The 19,462-nt window shown below is 44.4% G+C and overlaps 1 protein-coding gene, 1 long non-coding RNA gene and 1 other non-coding gene across 3 annotated transcripts; 1 reads left to right on the top strand and 2 right to left on the bottom strand.

The window, feature by feature from the left end:
- Positions 6,293 to 7,035, top strand: LOC110432058. Its single transcript, XR_002449543.1, has 2 exons — positions 6,293 to 6,422; positions 6,521 to 7,035. It is a non-coding gene; the product is annotated as an uncharacterized LOC110432058 (long non-coding RNA).
- LOC110431265 lies at positions 8,266 to 9,115 on the bottom strand. The gene is made up of 3 exons (XM_021450204.1): positions 8,962 to 9,115; positions 8,648 to 8,840; positions 8,266 to 8,562 (listed from the first exon to the last, which is right to left on the bottom strand). Exons 1-3 carry the CDS (start codon positions 8,991 to 8,993, stop codon positions 8,266 to 8,268), a joined length of 522 nt encoding a protein of 173 aa, XP_021305879.1. The 5' UTR covers positions 8,994 to 9,115.
- TRNAA-AGC lies at positions 14,876 to 14,948 on the bottom strand. Its single transcript has one exon. It is a non-coding gene; the product is annotated as a tRNA-Ala (tRNA).

Here is a 19,462-nt window from a genome sequence, read left to right as displayed (position 1 = left end):
CGGTCCGGCAGCCGGCACTGGAGGTTCCTCAGGTGGTGATGGTGGAGGTGATCCTCCCCATCGCCTTTCAGCGACAGAGAAAGGCAAAGGCAAGAAGCTAGCCACCAAGAAGCGCAAGGCCAGTGACAGAGATGCAGAGGTCGCAGAGGCAGTTGCAGCAGCGGCTGAGGTAGCAGAGAGAGGTGGTCGCTCTGGTGCTCTGAGGATCGGGGATGACCTCACGCCACAGTAGAGGCGTGCAGTTCTTCAGGCAGAGGCCCTACACGGATCCCCTCCAGGCACTATGACGATTGGAGGACAGAGGATTAGGCTCGTGGTTAGGGACCCAGCTCAGCAGGATCCAGAGACTGAGACAGAGACCCAGGCAGAGGGTCCAGCACAGGAGCAGGAGCAGGAGCAGACCCTCAGGAGGTCGACTCGCGCTCGTACCCAGGCCACTCCTCGGACTGGTACGCAGAGTCAGTCTACCTCCACTGCTCGTGCCACACCAGCCAGAGGCACTCCAGCTTCACGACAGAGGCCAGTCAGGATCCACAGGGATCTTACTCTTGTGTCAGCTAGAGAGATCCAGCAGCTGCGGTTTGTTCCGTTTCCTACATGGTTCCCAGCTGCTCGGGATCCCAGAGCCGGTGCCAGGTTCTACACAGTAGTCCAGGAGGACATCTACGAGGCACTGGTTCGCTCTCAGGCTTAGTTCAGGGAGCACAGAGTGATAGACTTAGAGATACTGGAGAACGTGGTTGGAGCAGACATTCGTCAGTATTTCACCTACCTCCACGGACTTCCAGAGTTACTAGCACTCCCCGGCACTTACTATGAGCAGTGGGTCAGAGAGTTCTACGCGTCAGTGTGGGTTTCTCCAGATCACACTTATATCCACTACGCACTGGCGGGGACAGACTGCAGAGTGACAGCTCAGAGGGCTAGAGAGGTGCTTAGACTGCGAGCCTCTCCCACCAGGATTCACCAGCTGTGCTACGGGAACGTGGATCCCCCTCGTCGTCCTCACGGTGGTGAGATACCACCGGTTGACTTCGTGGCTCCCTGTTTCCGTCCACCTTTTGGGGAGGGCTCCAGCAGGACAGTGGGGTATTTGACACGCCCAGCTAGGATCCTCGACTTTGTGTTGAGGAAGACTCTTCTCCCCAGGACAGGCTACAGAGACGGCTTCACTCGTATCCAGCAGTGGCTCGTCGCTCACCTCATCTCCCAGACGCAGTTTGATTTATGGGATCTAATCGTCTCAGAGATAGAGGACACCATCTCCGAGAGCTTCAGGGGACGGCGTCAGTTGCCATACGCACACTGGATTACCCTGCTGATTCTTCGTGCCAGGCCTCTACCCCTGCCAGCTCACTTGCAGAGGGAGTTGACAGAGTCAGACACAGTCTTCCCTCACTACGACCCCAGGCAAATGCTGCGAGCACACCACGACCTTGGTTTTTTGGTGCAACTAAACAAGGTCTAAAACTCACTCCAACAACGTGACCTTGGTTTTTTGGTGCAACTAAACAAGGCCTTGGTTTTTTGGTGCAACTAAACAAGGTCTAAAACTCACTCCAACAACGTGACCCAAACCTAAAAATGGTCGCTCATAGTGTTTTTGCCGGCCAAAACAACCTCCAACAGACTAGACAAATGAGCCACATATTTTGGGTTGGTGCCGACGCGCGACACAAATATGTGTCCTCTCTCTGTCCTTCTGTGTCTCCACCTAGGCGTCTGGCCCATCGGAAGGGGATGGCCGGAGCCCGGTCCACCGAGAGGAGCACCTCGGGAGTTGCGCCACGGCGAGGGGAGGAGAGGATGGTCGGAGCTCGTCCGTGTGAAGGGGCGCCACGCCTCGCTGGATCTCAAGCCGAGCTCACAGCTCGTTGGCCTCGCTCGCGACCATGCTCATGAGGCGACGAACGAAGGGGCCTGCGTCGGCGAGGGGAGGAGAGGATGGCCGGAGCTCGTCCATGCGAAGGGGTGTTGCGCTTCGCCGGATCTCGGGCCGTGCTCGCAGCTCGATGGCCTCGCCCGCGGCGGCACTCATGAGGCAAACAAAGGGGCTCGCGCCAGGGCTGCCGGAGCTCGTCCACACGAGGGGTGTCCCACTCGAGGTGCTTGCGCGGGGAGGGAGGCCAACGCTGGGCTCTGTTTTTGTGCGCTGGGTTGGTTATTGGAGACAGACTGTTTTGGGTGCCGCATTCTTTTGCTGTGGAGGACGCAAAATGTAGAATAGGTATGTTGTTTAGGTCACCAGTGTTGGAGTCAGTCTAACACATGGACACATACTCCTAGGCATCAGGACATGCGCGTTCGGAGCGCAACTATCACTATTAGGAATGAAAACGGATCGAATACGGACGGATATCACTGATATCATATTTGTTTTCATATTTCTGGTCGGATTCGGATTCGAAAACGGATAATGACAACCATGTCGGATAAGATATGATTAGATGTTGATATTATAAATATATGATTTAAGTATTCAGATACGGATATGATATAAGATATTGAATATTCAAAACCAAATATAGACAGATATGAACCTCTATAAATAAATTTCGTCTCGATCGAAAAATATCCATAGTACATACTACTGCATGCTACTAGTTTTGCATTTCAATGGCCCTGTTTAGATTGGAGATGAAAAATTTTTGGGTATCACATCGGATGTGTCGGAAGGATGTCGGAAGGGTTTTTTAGAAACTAATAAAAAAACAAATTACATAGCTCGTCTGGAAACTGCAAGATAAATCTATTAAGCATAATTAATCTGTCATTAGCACATGTTGATTACTGTAGCACTTAAGGCTAATCATGGACTAACTAGGCTTAAAAGATTCGTCTCGCGATTCTCAACCAAACTGTGTAATTAGTTTATTTTTTTCTTTACATTTAATGTTCCATGCATGTGTCCAAAGATTCGATGGGATGGATAAAAAAATTTTTGGTGGGCAACTAAACAGGGCCTAATGCCGAGTTGGGTTGGCTGGTTGTGAAGAGAGAGAGAGCAGCGGGTCCCAAGCAAGCTTATCCTGATTCCTGAAGCAACAACAGCTGTCCAAGAGCCCCGGATGTCCCAATTTTTTACAATTTGGCCCTTTTTTTGAAAAAAGTTCACAATTGGACCCCTGGAAAATTTAAATGCTGAAATGGACCCAGGGGGTCGGCGCCATGCATCATGGCGTCGAGGTATCACGTCTCGACGCCATGGATCACGGCGCCGAGGTCCTGGACGCGGGCAGCGTATATTCTGACGTGGCAGTGGCCAAAAAAAATAGGTCGGCGCCACGGATCTCGGCGCCGAGGTAGGATAAAAAGTCCCCAGCTGCCTCCTCGGACCTGCTCACGCCGCGCGCCGCACCCCGACTGCTGCCACCGCGCACCGCCGCCGCTGCCGGCACCGCGCGCCGCCACCGCGCACCGCCACCGCGCGCCCCGCCGCTTCCCCGACGGCCACCGCGAGCCCCCGGCGGCCACCGCGCGCCCCGCCGCTGCCCCCGCCCCGCGCGGCCCGGGCGCCGAGGCCGCTGCCCCCGGCCGCCACCGCCGGTGCCCCGGCCCTCCCGGCTGCTGCAGGTATTTTTTTTTTCTTTTCGTAGTACGATAATTGTTTAGATAATGTAGTTTGTTTTCTAAGTTGTATAATTTTTGAAATAATTCATGTAGCAATTTTCTATATTGGTATTATTTATATGAATATTGTTATATAATTTAGAGTTGTTTATTTAATTTAGAGTAGTTTATTTAATATTTTAGAATTTAGTTATGTAATTTAGTTAGATAAATCTAGTTTGTAATTTTAGTTATATAGTTAGTTACATACGTATTTTCTTAGATAGATATTTAGGTGTTTTATTTGTATTAGTTATATGCCTAGTAACATGGTTGTTTTGTATATCAATTAGATGGACAATTTAGTAACCTTAAATCATGGAGGAAGTGTGGAGAAAGATCAGTTTGGCAATGTTGATTTTGTTAGAATGCAAACGGTCCCTTTGATGTTTGATGAGCGGCCCTTGTTTTCTGAATTGATGGGTAGTGCTCGTGATGAGCTTAAATGTAATTCGAATGAAGAAGAAATCTTAGTTGAGGGGGTCATTCACCATGGTGGGTCAGGGACAATTTTTAGGCGGTTGGTCCCAATTGTATCCGAGGTTCAATGGGACAAATATGTCAAAACTGTCATGAAGAGTGACTTTAAATGTTTGGATTTGGTTGTGCGCAACTTGTCCAAGGAGCCAGGCCCTCTAGTGGATTCTCCTCTTAATTGGCAACCACCCATTGGTGGGTTCTCGCCGGAACCGGACAATCCGGCACTCTCAGCTTCTCTGATACCCATTCAGGACGTGGGTGTGGAAGATGTGGTTGTCGTTCCTGATGCTCAATCCGGTCCCAATGAGGCTGGAAGATTTGTCGGTGGTGTTGGTGTTGTCTGCCTAGAGACCCCTATGACCCAGACTATTCAATGTAAGTGGCGTAGTTGCATTATTCATTTTGTTAGCCTTCCTTCGTTCTATTTAGTTGTCTCAATTGTATCCATATTTGTGGTTTTGTTGTAGGTGACAATCCAAGTAATGATTCTTGTCATCCTGTGCCTCCATCATTTAATGTTGACGCAGCTTTTATAGCATCTAATAGTTTGGATGTCCATATTGAGGATGATGAGGAGCCCTATGGCAGAGCTAGAGCTGTTGATTCCGATGATGACCGCCTAGTTGCACCTTTAAGTGAACAAGAAATGGAGCTTATCAGACGTTTTTGTCCTGATCGTGATCCACTAGTTCACGAGTTTAGTGACCTCAGTCATTCTCAAAATGCTTATGCAGAGGGAAGAGATGATGAGCTGCTGGAGGCTCCTGAGCCTAGTGACAGTGTGCAAATTCAGAAGGGCATGATCTTTAAAGGTGCACCATTTATCCATAGTAATCGTATGTTTTTTTCAACAAACTTTATCTATCTTTCTGAAAACCCTAACAACAATGTTCTTTAAATTGTAGGTGGAGGCCAGAAACTCATAGTTTCCACCTACTTGTGGAGAGATGACTGTTACACTCCAGGACACTCAGAAGATCCTGGGTTTGAGTGTTAGAGGTCGTCCAGTTATCGGACACTGCAGGCCCGATGGTTGGAGGGTCAGAGTTGAGGCCTTCCTTGGAAGACCACTTCCTCCGGAGGCACCGACGCAGCGCACCACTGGGGTACCAATTGCTTGGCTTAGGCAAAGCTTTGGTAATTGTCCGGCACATGCGGACCAGGAGACAGTTGCCTACTACTGTAGAGCTTGGATCTTGCACCTTTTTGGGTGTGTTCTTTTCCCTGACGCGACAGGGGACACTGCATCGTGGATGTACCTCCCGTGCCTCACTGACTGGGATACCACAGGTACTTTTCTCTTACACAGTTATTATTAATTTGCTTACTTATGTTTACTTATGCGTTGATTAAATTGATTGCAACGGTTACAGGTACTTACAGCTGGGCTTCGGGAGTGCTAGCTTACCTATACCGTAGCCTTTGTGAGGCGTGTCGTCGGACCGCAAGTAGTTCTTCCGTTGGTGGTTGTGTTTACCTACTGCAGCTTTGGATGTGGGCTCGTCTTCCAGTTGGACGGCCCATAGTTGACGCTCCTCGGGAATGGTTTGCAGTGGGCAACCCTTGTCACCGTCCGACATTTACCCATCTTTGGGACCAGGCGAAAGTCGATTTCAGCAGGACTTCACGTGCGTACGTACAGTATGCCAATGAGCTCGACACGCTTAGGCCCTCCATGGTGAGTAAAATGCAGTAGTTCTTGTTTAATGTATGCTCGATAGTTTGTCTAACTTGCCATATACATGTCTTATGTTTGCAGGTGAATTGGGAGCCGTACACGGCGAATGATGCGCTGCATCTTGGAGTAAGCAGCATGTGTAGCGAGGATGAAGACTTGTACTTGATGATCTGCCCTCTGATTTGCTTCTATGCTGTTGAGTGGCACCTTCCAAATCGAGTAGCCCGCCAATTTGGCTTGTGCCAGCAATGGCCTGTCCCTCCATTTGATACTTCCGTGGAGCTGCACAAGTAAGTCATTTTGGTAATTTATTCCATGCAATTGATAGATATGTTGACTGCAATTTATTCAAAGTTCAATATTTATTCAATGTTCAATACCATAAATGTTGCTGAAAATTACATGATTGCTGAAATTTATTTGCTACTTGGTCCAATATAAATGCTTCAATGTCCCAAAGAACAAGTATTACGACCCTCATTTATCATATATCTAACAATATGAATTTTAATCTTTACATAATAGAGACTAGCACGTAGGCTTAGGCGTGCTGCAGCTCGGTGCGGTTGCGGTACTAGTGCTGCGATGAATGTGCATGTGCCACAGGAACGACAATGCAACACACCTGTTGTGCATGGTACATCTTCTTTGGGAGGTATAATTTTATTAAATTTGTTGTTTATTTGAACTGAGCAATTTTCATGGTATGAGATAATGAATTAAGTGCACACATAATTTGAACAATGTTTATAGGATCTGGAGGACAGAGCTCGTCTCGGCCAACTATGGACACTTTTCAAAGCGATGATGATGAGGACGAAGAGGGGGTGGCCGAGGAGCGTGACTATGACGAGCTTGGGTTATCTCAGCTTCCTGATGCTCCTTCTACTCAGCCTACGCAGGTTGCAAGAAGGCGACGTCGTTCGCCTTGTAGGTACACTCCAGGCACCGATGCTCTTGGCCACAAGGGTAAGGGTAAGACTAGGAGGCAGTGAGGATGACTTCTGTGCTAACACCATGGTAGCAGCTTAGAATTGATGGCATAACTTCTGTTATTTTGCATGTATCGACACTGTGAACTTTGTGGACTATTTGTACTATATGAGACTGTATGGTCTCTGTGGACTATCTGAACTATCATTCCTGATGGCGTATGTGCTTGTGTTGTGATATTTGGATGAATCAATGTTTGTATTGTACTGTGATGTCTATTTATAACTGTGGATGTACCAAAAACAGGGGAAACTCTTGCAAATTTTTTCCATGAATTATTCAATGTAGTGCACATATTCTGTGGTCCATTCCTATTGGTTTTCGCAGTGTAGGCTTTTCAGAAATAGTGAACCAATATGGCTTTTCATTGAATCATCACATCCGAAACAGTGAACGAATCTAGCCTTTTCAGATGACAATTCAAATAGACTTTTCAGTTTTCAACTAGCCTTTTCAGTAATCGAATCTAGGCTTTTCAGATGACAATCCAAATAGACTTTTCAGTTTTCAACTAGGCTTTTCAGTAATCGAATCTAGGCTTTTCAGGTGCATTTATTATATACTACAACGGCTACCAACTATTGGGTTCCTATATATATACGCAGTGGTGAGAGCGTTGCTACTCACTTGAGATTGTTCAGTTCAAGTAAAAATGTCTGGAGGGTCGTCTAGAGGGAAGGAAAAGGGAAAGGCGCCGATGAAGGGTAATCCCTTTCTTTGGGAGGGTCCTCTTGGTCCTAAATACTTTGAGGAAGCAATTTATGATAGGTTCCCCCTTGAGAGCAAACATGATTTTACTAAAGAGGCACCACTGAGGGCATATGATGACCGAAAAGAAGAGTGGCCAAAATGTATGCATGGTGAGGATTGTTTGGTGCAGATGTACACTGAGGGGATAGATGGAGGGCGTCGTTTCTTCAAATGTCCACGAGCATGGGTAAGTTATATTACTAATTCAACCTTCAATAAGATACTCTCTTGTGCTATGTGGCCACCACCAACAACGGGAGGATACTATGGAGAAGGGGCAACACAGTTTGCTATGTGGCCACACTACTAGGTAGAACTGAACTAATTCACAGGCCACATCCATATGTTTGTTGTTTGGTTTAATCACCTAAGGCATGTTAGGGTTAGTCGAAAGAACTATGTACCTTTGTGTGGTATATGTTCTCACATGCCATTCCCTGTGCTTGTTAATTGCTTGAATTACCTAAGGCATGTTAGGTTTAGTCTCGGACCTCTGCACCCTTGTTTGGTGCATGTTTTGACATGCCATTCAATGTGATGTGTGCTACTAGTTATGCAATATACTAGTTCGTTAACTTCTATTTCAACTAATTATCCTCATTTCATTGCCTATGCAATACTCAAATAAAAATATTGTCTACTAATAATGAAACCAAATTAAAATTGCTAAAGTGCATTACATAACAACAAATTGAAAAGTCCAACACAAAACAATATTGTCCATGAACCAAACAAAGAACAAGAAGGTAATGTAACTACTGAGTGCAACGAGGCCACTTTCCCTTCCTCTGGGCATCTGGATTCTCATCCATCGCTGCCTTCGCTCGGCGCACACGCTCAAGCTTCTTTTCCCTCTCCTCCCGAGCCGCAGCAACACGTCTTCTTTCCTCATCTTCCTTGTGCTCTCTCTTTTGAGCCTCCTCTCTACGTCTCTTCTCTAATATCTCTGCACGCTCTGCATCCCACTCCTTTAGGCCTTGTAGAAGCCGCTTGTCGGACTCCTTAATCTCAGTGTCGATCCACTGCTCAAAATCACACAATGGTGGAGGGGTCTGCAACAAATATATTTGTTCAAAAAATTAAATCATGCTTCATAGGACACAAATTAATAAGTGCACAATAGAAAAAATAACTTACAATAAAGTTACTGCGGCGTTGTTTTGGCGTAGGCTCCCAGGCAAAATTCGAACACATCCAATACCTCTGCCGATAGGTTTCCTCGTCTTCCGAAATTTCTACCTTGCAAGGATCACCACAAAAGCACATAGGTACTGGAACACCGCTAGGAAGCGGCTTGTGGATGTACGGACTCCCGGTCGTCCGGCCATAGCTACAGTTCAAATAATTCAATTCTAAGAAATCATAGCAAATAACGATTGAACCGAAAACTACAATTTACCAAATGATAAATAATAACGAATGAAATTTATCAAAACATGTCGAAAGGTTACCTTGGTTTGCTACTTTTTCCACGACGTGGCATTCTACGATTGCATAAGAAAAATATTAATCATCCATTCAAAAAACTATAAATGGTTTATCTAAGTCTACAACATACGTGTAATATAGGTCAAATCAATGTGTCAAAAACTAATATGTGAAAGAGTATACCTGGCTCTTCAAGATCTATGGAACAAATCAAACTTTTGATGGTCCAAATATTGAATCCAAATTCGTGCTCGGTTTTTGGAGAGAAAGAGCCGAGAGGGGAGATGAAAATATGAACTGCGTCCACGGGTAGCGAAGGGCGTCGGCCGGTTTGTAGTAGGGAGCTCGGCGCCGTGATCTGTGGCGCCGAGCTCGGCGCCGTGATCTGTGGCGCCGAGCTCCCTGCCACGTCAGAAGGCAGCCAGGGACCTCGACGCCATGATCCATGGCGTCGAGACGTGATACCTCGACGCCATGATTCATGGCGCCGACCCCTGGGTCCATTTCTGCATTTAAGTTTTCCAGGAGGCCAATTGTGAACTTTTTTCAAAAAAAGGGGGCCAAATTGTAAAAAATTGGGTCCGGATGTTTGTTTGCTGCAGTACAGCGGGCGTCGTTTTCCGTTTTCTGCTTTCCATCATTCCATGGGAGAAAGGAACAAGAGGCCCGCCATCCGTTTTGCATTTTCCGAAGTTAGGCCTCGTCGAGTTCTCAAAATTTTTCGAGATGTTTTGGTATATTAAATCTTTATAAATGCATACATAAAATATTAAATATAAATAAAAAAATAACTAATTGTGTAGTTTTTCTGTAATTTTCGAGACGAATCTTTTGAACATAGTTAGTCCATGACTGAACAATAATTATCAAATACAAACGAAATTACTACAGTAGTCGAACCCAAAACTTTTCACCAACTAAAACAAGGCCTTAGTAGCATTATTGTCCTAGAGGAAGTCCAGCTTCTGAGACCTTGTTTAGTTAAGAAGGTGAAAAGTTTTTGAGTAGTGTAGCACTTTTGTTTTTATTTAGCAATTATTGTCCAACCATGAACTAACTAGGCTCAAAAGATTTGTCTAGCAAATTACAAATAAACTGAGCAATTAGTTATTTTTATTTATATTTAATATTTCATGTATATGTCGTAAGATTCGATATGACTGAGAATCTTGAAAAGTTTTTAGGTTTTAGGGTGAACTAAACAAGGCCTCAAACTGAATGTTGCGATGCGGAGGAAGGTGTGTTGTGCTTTCAAGTCACCGCTACACAAATAATTTTGTAAGACGATGCCTTTTTATTAACAAATGCGGTCACAAAATTCAACCATCTCGGTTCATGCCTACGACTAATGGAGGTGGGTCGCAGGCTCCACCGTAGCGGATTGAGCTCCTGTGCGGCAGATTGAGCTCACCTGCAGAGGAACAAGCTCCCCTGCAACCCAGATCCAGGGCCAAGCCTGGTTTAGGCTATGGGCTTTTTTTGTTTTTTTTTAGTTTATTTTTATAGGCGGGCAAAGGAAGTAAGGAACTATCTTGGTTATAATCTCTATTAACCGATGTCTTTGATTGGAGACGGTTGCAATGTCCGCCTTCATTAACTGATTTTGCCCGTCTCAAAAGGATTGTGTAGTAGTGAGTTGAAAAAAAAAAGCTGATATACGACACCAAAACGGGAAATCAAAGGACATGTCATTACGGCCAGCGGCAAGCTAATGCTAATGCTAAGCACTACTGGAGTGACGAGTAGTGAGTGCACATTCCTAGCTTTGTGCCTAAATGAAATGGCATTGCGTGCACATGCATGCATGTCTGGCCTGGTGGGCTGGCGACGACTCGTACGCACTCCTACTGTTGCGCAATTCAATCGACAGCTCGATCGGCTTCTCATCAATCTCAGATGAGATGCCATGCATGGCCATGCAGGCCACCACACCGCCAAAGTGAGCACGGCCGGACCCGGCCGGCCGGACGGATCGCCACTTACTTTTTGGTCCAGTATCAATATGTATGCAAGATACTCCACACCTCACATGGCGGCGAAAGGGAAACATTGCACTGCATTTGCATTATTCTACAATCTGCACTACAATCTGCACTGCCATGAGTTAATTACTAGCTACTCCTCCCACTACAAAAAATCATCCCTTTTACCGAGTACCCGTAGTTTTGCCGAGTACCAAATCATGACCACTAAGCAAAGGAGAGCTTTGCCGAGTGCTCGTGATTTAGTACTCGGCAAAGCTACGGGCACTCGGCAAAGGGAGCGATTCATGTAGTGGGAGGAGTAGCTTTGCCGAGTGCCATGCCAAGCACTCGGCAAAGACTGCTTTGCCGAGTATCCAGGAGTTTCCAGCTTTGCCGAGTGTCATGGTAGCACTCAGCAAAGTGATCAAAGCTTTGCCGAGTGCTGGCTCTCGGTAAAGAATCTTTAAAAAAAATAAAAAATATATATTCTTTGTTGAGTGTTTGCCACATGTACTTGGCAAAGAATTTTTCAAAAAAAAAAATAATACACCTTTGTCCAGTGTCGGCCACGTCAGCACTCGGTAAAGGACGCCGTTAGGTTGACGGTGTTAGAACACGGCACTTAGCAAAGTTTTTGTCGAGCGTGAGCCACGTGGCTCTCAACGAAGCCCCTTGTGTCGAGGAATTCTTTGCCGGCAGCAAATGGGCTTTTGCCGAATGAGCTCGGCTCTCGGCAAAGGGGCCGAATTCAGTAGAGCCCAGTATATAGAAGTAACGGTGAAGTAGTATATACCCTACCGCACGACACCACGGGAAGTTCGATCGTTTTGTTCACAGCTCGCGGACACAGCAGCCACAGGGGACGACACGACTTCTTGCATTGTATCAAATGCAAATGTCCCCCGGTCGGTGCTCTCGCGATCGAGCCCCTTCGCAGCACGATAAGGCGGCGAATTGATATGACGCTGATGATGAAGCCTGGCGGCCGGCCGGATTCGTGCGCCGGATATGCATGGGGCCGTCACTCGATTGGTGACGGTACCGAGTGAGATCGAGGGATGGGGTCAGTGTGTCGCTGGTGCACGCACGTGTCCATGGCCAGAACGTCCATGGCCATGTTCGCCTGTGTGCCTGTACACACGGGTGATCCGATCAGCGGCCGGCACCATGGATTGCCGGTGTAACCAATCAATTTAGCAGTATGTCTATTGCATCATCCACCATGGATATGCATCATCACTACCAGAGACGAGCATTTTCCTGTCGGTTGCGATTTTTCTTGTTTAAACCGTCAGGAACTTAAAAAGATTCATGTCGGTTCCTAAAAACCGTCAGGATTGATTACGATTACTCCTTACGGTACTAGCCAGGTTCCTAAAAACCGCTAGGAGTTGGACTTGTGTAATATGTGAACACATAGTATAGGAGCTGTTATGTTGTCGAATTCCCAATGTCTGGAACTCGGAACTCGGGATGAAGTAATATGTACTGATCAAGCACAAACATTTGTATTTGGATGACATGTGAATGTGTAACATACTTTTTTGTTAGAAAATGTGTTAAAGCATAAACATGCAGATTTGTGAGCATCCATTAGCTAGAATTATTGGATTAATGGTTGTAAATTAAATTGTACTGCTGGTGCATCTGGTTTGGATTAATGGTTATAAATTAAATTATATTCTAGTGTATCTGGTTTCCTGTCGGCCCTAGCGACAGAAAATAATCATAGATTCCTGTCAGTTTTATTTTTCCTGACGGCCACACTATCAGGACTAAAGTATTGACCGGTCAAAGCAAAGCCGTCAGGAGCTGCCGTCAGGAATTGTTTCCTGACGGCTGACCGTCAGGAAAAGATGATCATTCCTGTCGAGTTGTTCCCGACGGCTTGTTTCTGATGGCAGCCCGATAGGAGTACCATTCCTGACGGTTTTCTGGTCTTTTCTGACGGTTTCTGGCCGTTAGGAAAAGCTCTGAGTCTGGTAGTGGATGTATATAGACAATTAAGAATAATTAATGTTTAAAAGAGTTCTGTAGAAGTACCTTACGAGATAATAGAGATTATAACTGAGACTAAGTATGCTCAACCATGTCATCATGCCGTATTTGTTTGTTCTCGTATTCCTGTGTTTGCCACTTTTATCCCTGTTCCGGCTATTTTCAGTGTGGTCCCGTTTCCATTGATCAAATGTAGTTTAACGGAAACAATTAGGGATCTTTATCGTCCATTTTCATCTCTAGGCGCATATACACTATGTAATGTAATGACTAGCAGCAGAGCCAAGAATTGATCATAAAGGTCGGACAGTGTTCGCATGAGCTTAATTATCAATCGAATCAGTCAACTATTTAGCAGTGTTTTTCTCTTACAACAAAACAGGCAACAGTACTTTCTGCCATGACTTATCAGCCAAACGAACAAAAACAGACTTGCATTTTGTAAGGCTAATAACGTGGAAGAAAGAGGACCAAAAGAGCTCGACTTGTGATCAATTCCTTGTGAGAGGATTTTTTGTGTACCCCTAAGGTACCTTGGCCCACCACTCGAGAGCTATCCATCTGCTTCCCTGGCTCCACCCATTCAATACTCTTCTCCATGAGGTTTTAATTTTATTTAATATAAACAATGCTAATCTTGTTTTTGGAGGGTTGGCTCCACAAGGATGTAGTATTATGTTATGTTTCCCCTTAATGTCTTGTTTGAATGTTTTTTGGATTCGCCTCAATCCACATATGTTGGTACGGATTTGGTTGTAAGTTTCACTTAAATCCATCCCAACACATATGATTTAATGCAAATTCGACTACATCATGTTTGGATTTAGTCGGATTCTCATCAATCCACATGTATTGAGGGTGCATTAGAGTGGAAGTAGAACTAAATTTCACCCCAACATATGTGGATTAAAATGAATCCGACAACATCTAAAAAAGGCCTAATGTGGATGTCAAAATAATAATAAGCTAACAAGATCTTTGGACATGCCCTCATAGGTGATGATCTTAGGTCATATTGCTTAGGTCACTATAATATTTTGAAGCTTAAATAAAAACTTAAACATAATTCGGTTGACTGAGCTCTAGCTAGTCGTCGGGGTTCAAACCCCGTTAACCCGGTGGTCCTATAATCTTGGGGTGCACTACTCTAGCTATGCACTCTTATAAGCAGGGGCGGATCCACGATTGGTCAAAGACTAGAGCCATTGCATTAAACATCAGTGCTAGTTATGCTTGGTTATAGAAATAATAATAATTTATCTACTGAAATTAAGAGATAGGACTAGGGCCATAGCCCAATGGCCCTAGTGTTGGGTCCGCCACTACTCATAAGCTCTACTAGAACAACTAGATCATATATGTTTAACTAGGTGCATACATAATTAGATTGTTTGTAATGGTGGTAATATCTTAATACATTTTAACATTACTCCGTGTTCATTTCATAACTTCAATAGCAAATCATAGCAGCAACATATAGATTGATCATTCCCGCTTCAAAATAGCGTAGAATAAGAACACATAATATGGAAACATAGAAGAAGCTAGCAGATGGTATGTTTGATTTAGCTAAACGGTGGAGGGCCATATATATGAGCTACCAAAACAAACAGATTAGATTATTCATATGAGGGATATTAGTCTAGAATTCCTCGATGGGCAGCAACAACCAAAAAAAATAAATAGAGGCCCCTTGCCGGCCGGAGGCCGCTAGTGAATGGTGACCTCATGAAAAAAAAAAGTGCACAGTATATAGACCTTTTAAAAATGGTTCCAGTTGTGCAGGGAAAAAAACCAAACAGAATATATAAACCTTTTAAAATGGTTCACGTCGTGCAGGGAAAATAAGGCAAACAAATCTATAAAGAAGCTCACGTCGTGCAGGAGAAAAAACTAAAATGGAAAGCTAACCTCGCGCAGGAAACTGGAGAGAGTAAAAATGTGCAGGGAAAAACAAAAAAAAATCTGTAAAAAGTGGAGATGCGGGGTATCGATCCCCGTACCTCTCGCATGCTAAGCGAGCGCTCTACCATCTGAGCTACATCCCCATTCTGCTAAGTGTTATCTTCTAATCCTATAAATGTTTTTACTGGTTACCCTTCGAAATGGCAAGATGGATGGGGTCAGTGAGTGGCGACCGCAGTACTGTTGGATGCAAGGCTCACGTCCACATCAGCGTCTCTTTCCAACGGCACAACACACCCAGGACACGATCGGATCGAATTCGACGCACGACGACACGAGAGAGTCTGGATCGACCCCCCCTGCATGCAGGCGCAGGCCCAGAGCAGAGGAGATTGACGCGGACGGATCAACGGATGCGCCGAAACGTACCCATCGAATAACCACCCCATCTATCATGCATGGAGGAGCTAGCGTCTGGAACAAGGACCGCGCGCACGAGAGCGCGGCGCCACAGCTGATGAAGGAAGAGAGTATGCATGCATGCAATGCAATGGCAGATGTATATATGTATCAAAGCAAAGCAAGCCGGCCGGCCTCGTCATGTCGATCGATCGATCGATCGATCCCCACATCTATCTTTCTATTGAGCCCATGCATGCAGGTAGGTGGCACAAGCTAGCTGCTAGCTAGGGCGTCTACTAGCACCTCGATCGCTTGTCCGGCTGGCCTCGTAAAGCCTTGCTCGTTTAGTTCCCAAAAAACATTCTCTATCACATCGAATCTTTAGACGTATGTATGAAGTATTAAATATAGACGAAAATAAAAACTAATTACACAGGAATTGACGAGACGAATAATTTTGAGGCTAGTTAGTCCATGATTAGACAATATTTATCAAATACAAACGAAATTGGTACTATTCCCATTTTGCAAAATATTTTGGAACTAAACAAGGCCTAAATGCATGCATGCATCACAAATTCACACCGCCCGGCTCTTCATGTGACTGTGCGAGAGCTTGTACGTGTACTTTAGCTTGTGCCCTTGTGCATCGAGCAGCTCTCCACCTCTCGTGCCCGGTGCCCCTAGCTAGCTCGATCCCCTGCGCGAAGGGCGCCGCGCCCTGCTGCTGCTGGTGGTGCCGCCTGCAGGCAGCAAAGCATCCGCCGATCATCAGGGAGCACTGCTCCGTTTAGGTCGCGCGGGCCCACAAGCCTTGGTACCAGCGGCCCAGCCCACCCGCCACGGATCAACAGAACAACCGGGCCCCGCGCCCCGGTCCGGACCAAGATCATCGCTGGGGGCCCATGTTTCCGGACGCGTGGGTGGGTCCCTGTGTCCCGTGTACTACGTGCCTCGCGTCTCGGCGGCAGTCTCGAGTGGGACCGGCACGCGCTCCTCCGCCCGTGTCATGGTGTGCTGCGTGGCGCGCCGGGTGAATGCGGATGGGGCACTGCGCACGGCCCGCCGGACACGCATCAATCATGCGTCCGCGCCGCGGGACGGCGGGAGTCCATACTGGATGTGGGCCCCTGCGCCTTTAACCCGGATACTACTGTAGTACGTGGCCACATGAACCCTCCTCGTTATAAAGCGCCACACACACGATAGATGATGCTAACTACGCAATCATTAACTCGATCGGGGGGATTTTTTTTTTCCCTGGTGCATCAATCATCTTTTCACCGCCAAAATGTAATAGTAACCGGTTAAATTAACTTCCTCTCTAGTAGCTTGCATCATTGTTTTTGAGAGAACAGCTTGCATCATCATTGTTCGTGAATCGTGCACCAGAAGCGTGTTTGTAATGAACGTACAAATCTGTACCCCCTGCGGGCATATCGATCTGGGACTGTGCTTTCGCCGCGTGGTATGTAAAAGCTTGCTGCAGAAATATAACCCTAGACAAAGATTGCAGAAAGCGGCCGGCCAGAAACGACTTGTGAGCGTCGGATGCAGCATGTTCCGTGTGATTGATCGATCTGGATCCAACACGACAGAGCTAGGACAGTGTCTTCGCATGGGAGGGCAAAAAAAAAAAAAAAAGGACACTTCAACACCTTCAAGCAAGCAGACAGAATAGTGTGGACGAGGGTTGCATCCTAATAATCCAATGTATGATTGATTGTTGATTGATCACAGCGACACCGGATAAAACGTTTCCACGCCCAGAAGAAGGTCATTGGTCCTTTTCTTTTCTTGAGAAACAAGGCAGCTTCCTTCACCCATTATTCCCTGACGTGGATTGGAACGGGTGCAAGAACCTACCTTACCTTACAGTGAAGAAGAAATATTCTTTAATTTTCTGCGGCATGCGCATAACAGCATAAGCACTACTGCCAATGACACATTTAGGTGCCATACATATATTCCTATGCACTTATATCATCTCACTGATCATCGTTTCCATGAATCAGCAATCAGTCCCAGCCCTTTCCCTCCCACTAATTATTAGCATAACCTCCCTGGGCGGTTTGCTTGGTTAGGACATCTTAAACAATCATTTTATTAGACTTTGATTAGAGAACTGTGGACCTAGAAACTAGATTTTTTTTGTTCATTAATTACGGTGCCAAGTAAACAAAATAGAGGTGTGCAAACTAAGGATAGCTCAGCTCTGGTTGGGTTCTCATCGACAATAAGATATTTGTAGTGACTTCGTCAATCTTGAGATCTGTCGGTTTAGTATTGATCCTTCAAATGTACTTAGAGAGGGTGTCTACATGACTTGATCGATAACTATAAAAACTATCTTACAATTTCTAGGTTGAAACTGCCATTGCAAATTGTATTTCTTTATGTTGGGTTGGAAAGATATATCATCCAAAAAATAGGTTCATAATAGTATTATATTTTCATGTAGTTTACAAAATATAATATATAATAGCAAAGCTAAAGGTTCCTAAAGTCGTGTTTTGGACAAAGTTTTTTTAAAAAAAAAGTGACCAAGGAACAATTCCATGCCTACCGTTATTCCAAAGGTGAGACCAAAAAGATGATACTATCGTTTATATATTAAAAAAGGATGTTATGATGGATAATGGATTGTTGTGAACAACAATATGGAATTTTTGGTTTTTGCAAAAACATGTTTTGTCTATATGCAAATTTGCTGGAGTAACTGAACAAAGTATTGTTGCCCCTACCACTTCTCTCTCAGCTTATTCTCCTCTCGCCAACAATAAGTATCCCCCTCTGCTAAAAAATAGGATGTTTTAAGATTGTTAAGACAAATTTGTGCTAAATATGCATGTATCCCTATTATTATTGAAGGTCATCCATACTAATTAAGGAATAAGCCACTAATGAAAGGAATGCATGAAGGCATACAAACTGCAATCTCAAGTTGATATGGGGTCCAACCTAGTTCCAGTAACTAAAACATTAAGTTTTTTTAGACAAAATTTGAATCATAAAGCATAAAGTTTTCTCCGAGAATTTTAGGAAAAGTCTATCATGTGGTATCATATTTTTTTATAGATTCCCTCCATATAAAAACATAAATAAATTTGAAGATATTAGGACAAAATTAAGCTATAATGAAAAGGTCAGACATTCTTTCCTTAAATAACCGTCCTGATTGGTGCAACAAGCTGCCAGGTCAGCTTCTTATTGGCCAGCTCCCTATTGGGATTACTGGACTTAATTTCTTATATCCGAGACAAAATTAAGGCCTATTTAGATCCCAACAGAGCTATACGTTGGGTTATAATAATCTAGATTATGGATTCTAATAATAATCTAGAATGTTGGATCCCCTAATTGTTGGGAGTAAAGATTTTTGTGAAAAAAAACATTACCCAACAACTTTTACTGGTTATGCAAATATAATCATCCTCTATTCCAGATTTCTTGCTAGCGAAAGATAGATAACAAGAACGGCTCTCTAGAGTAAGCTCAAGATATATAAAAGCTGTTGGAGAGTGAAAGATATAGAAGACAATTTTTATGTAAATAACTCTCCAAATGATAAAGTGTGAGTTTTAGAAAGATACTTAGAGATGCTTTGACTATTGTTGTTAGAGTATGAGACCAAGAACGCCCTTTGCAAGCTGCTGCTTCTTTATTAATGGAGGATAAGGTGAAGATGAAAGTTGATTTGTTTAGGCCCCATAATCTCTAATTAGCTAGTGTTAGGTGGATTACATGATTATTGTACACTTCTTCTATATTTTAGGTGCCTAAATTTTAAGATAATTTCAAGCAATACTCTTGTACTACCGATTAGTATGAGTAAATTGTCACTTTTATGATTTGTTATTTGTCCTTGTGTCATAATATATCATTTTTTTTATCCTTGTCTGACTTTAGAAATAATTGTAAATTGTTAAATTGTGTTCGTGTCAACACACATAAGATTTTGTCAGATTTATGGTTTTATCTAACAGGCTTTTTATTCTCGAAGCCAAAAATTACAGTGCAAGGGACTAAAACTACAATTTTAATATAAAATATATGTAATATTTGTTGCTTGAAAAAAAACAAAATTTAGGCACCTAAAAAATAGTAAATCTCATTATTGTAATATGGCGTTTTGGTTATAGTATTTTTTTTACCCCACAATCTAGTAGCATGTTTGAATCACCGTTAAATTATTTTAGCTGCCACTGATGTACTGTAGTACTCACGGAGTACTTTTCCTTTTTAAGAAAAAAAT

The sequence above is a fragment of the Sorghum bicolor genome, chromosome 1 (genome assembly GCF_000003195.3).
Source record: "Sorghum bicolor cultivar BTx623 chromosome 1, Sorghum_bicolor_NCBIv3, whole genome shotgun sequence".
In the NCBI taxonomy this organism is placed as follows: domain Eukaryota; kingdom Viridiplantae; phylum Streptophyta; class Magnoliopsida; order Poales; family Poaceae; genus Sorghum; species Sorghum bicolor.
This window is presented reverse-complemented; position numbering and strand designations above follow the sequence as displayed.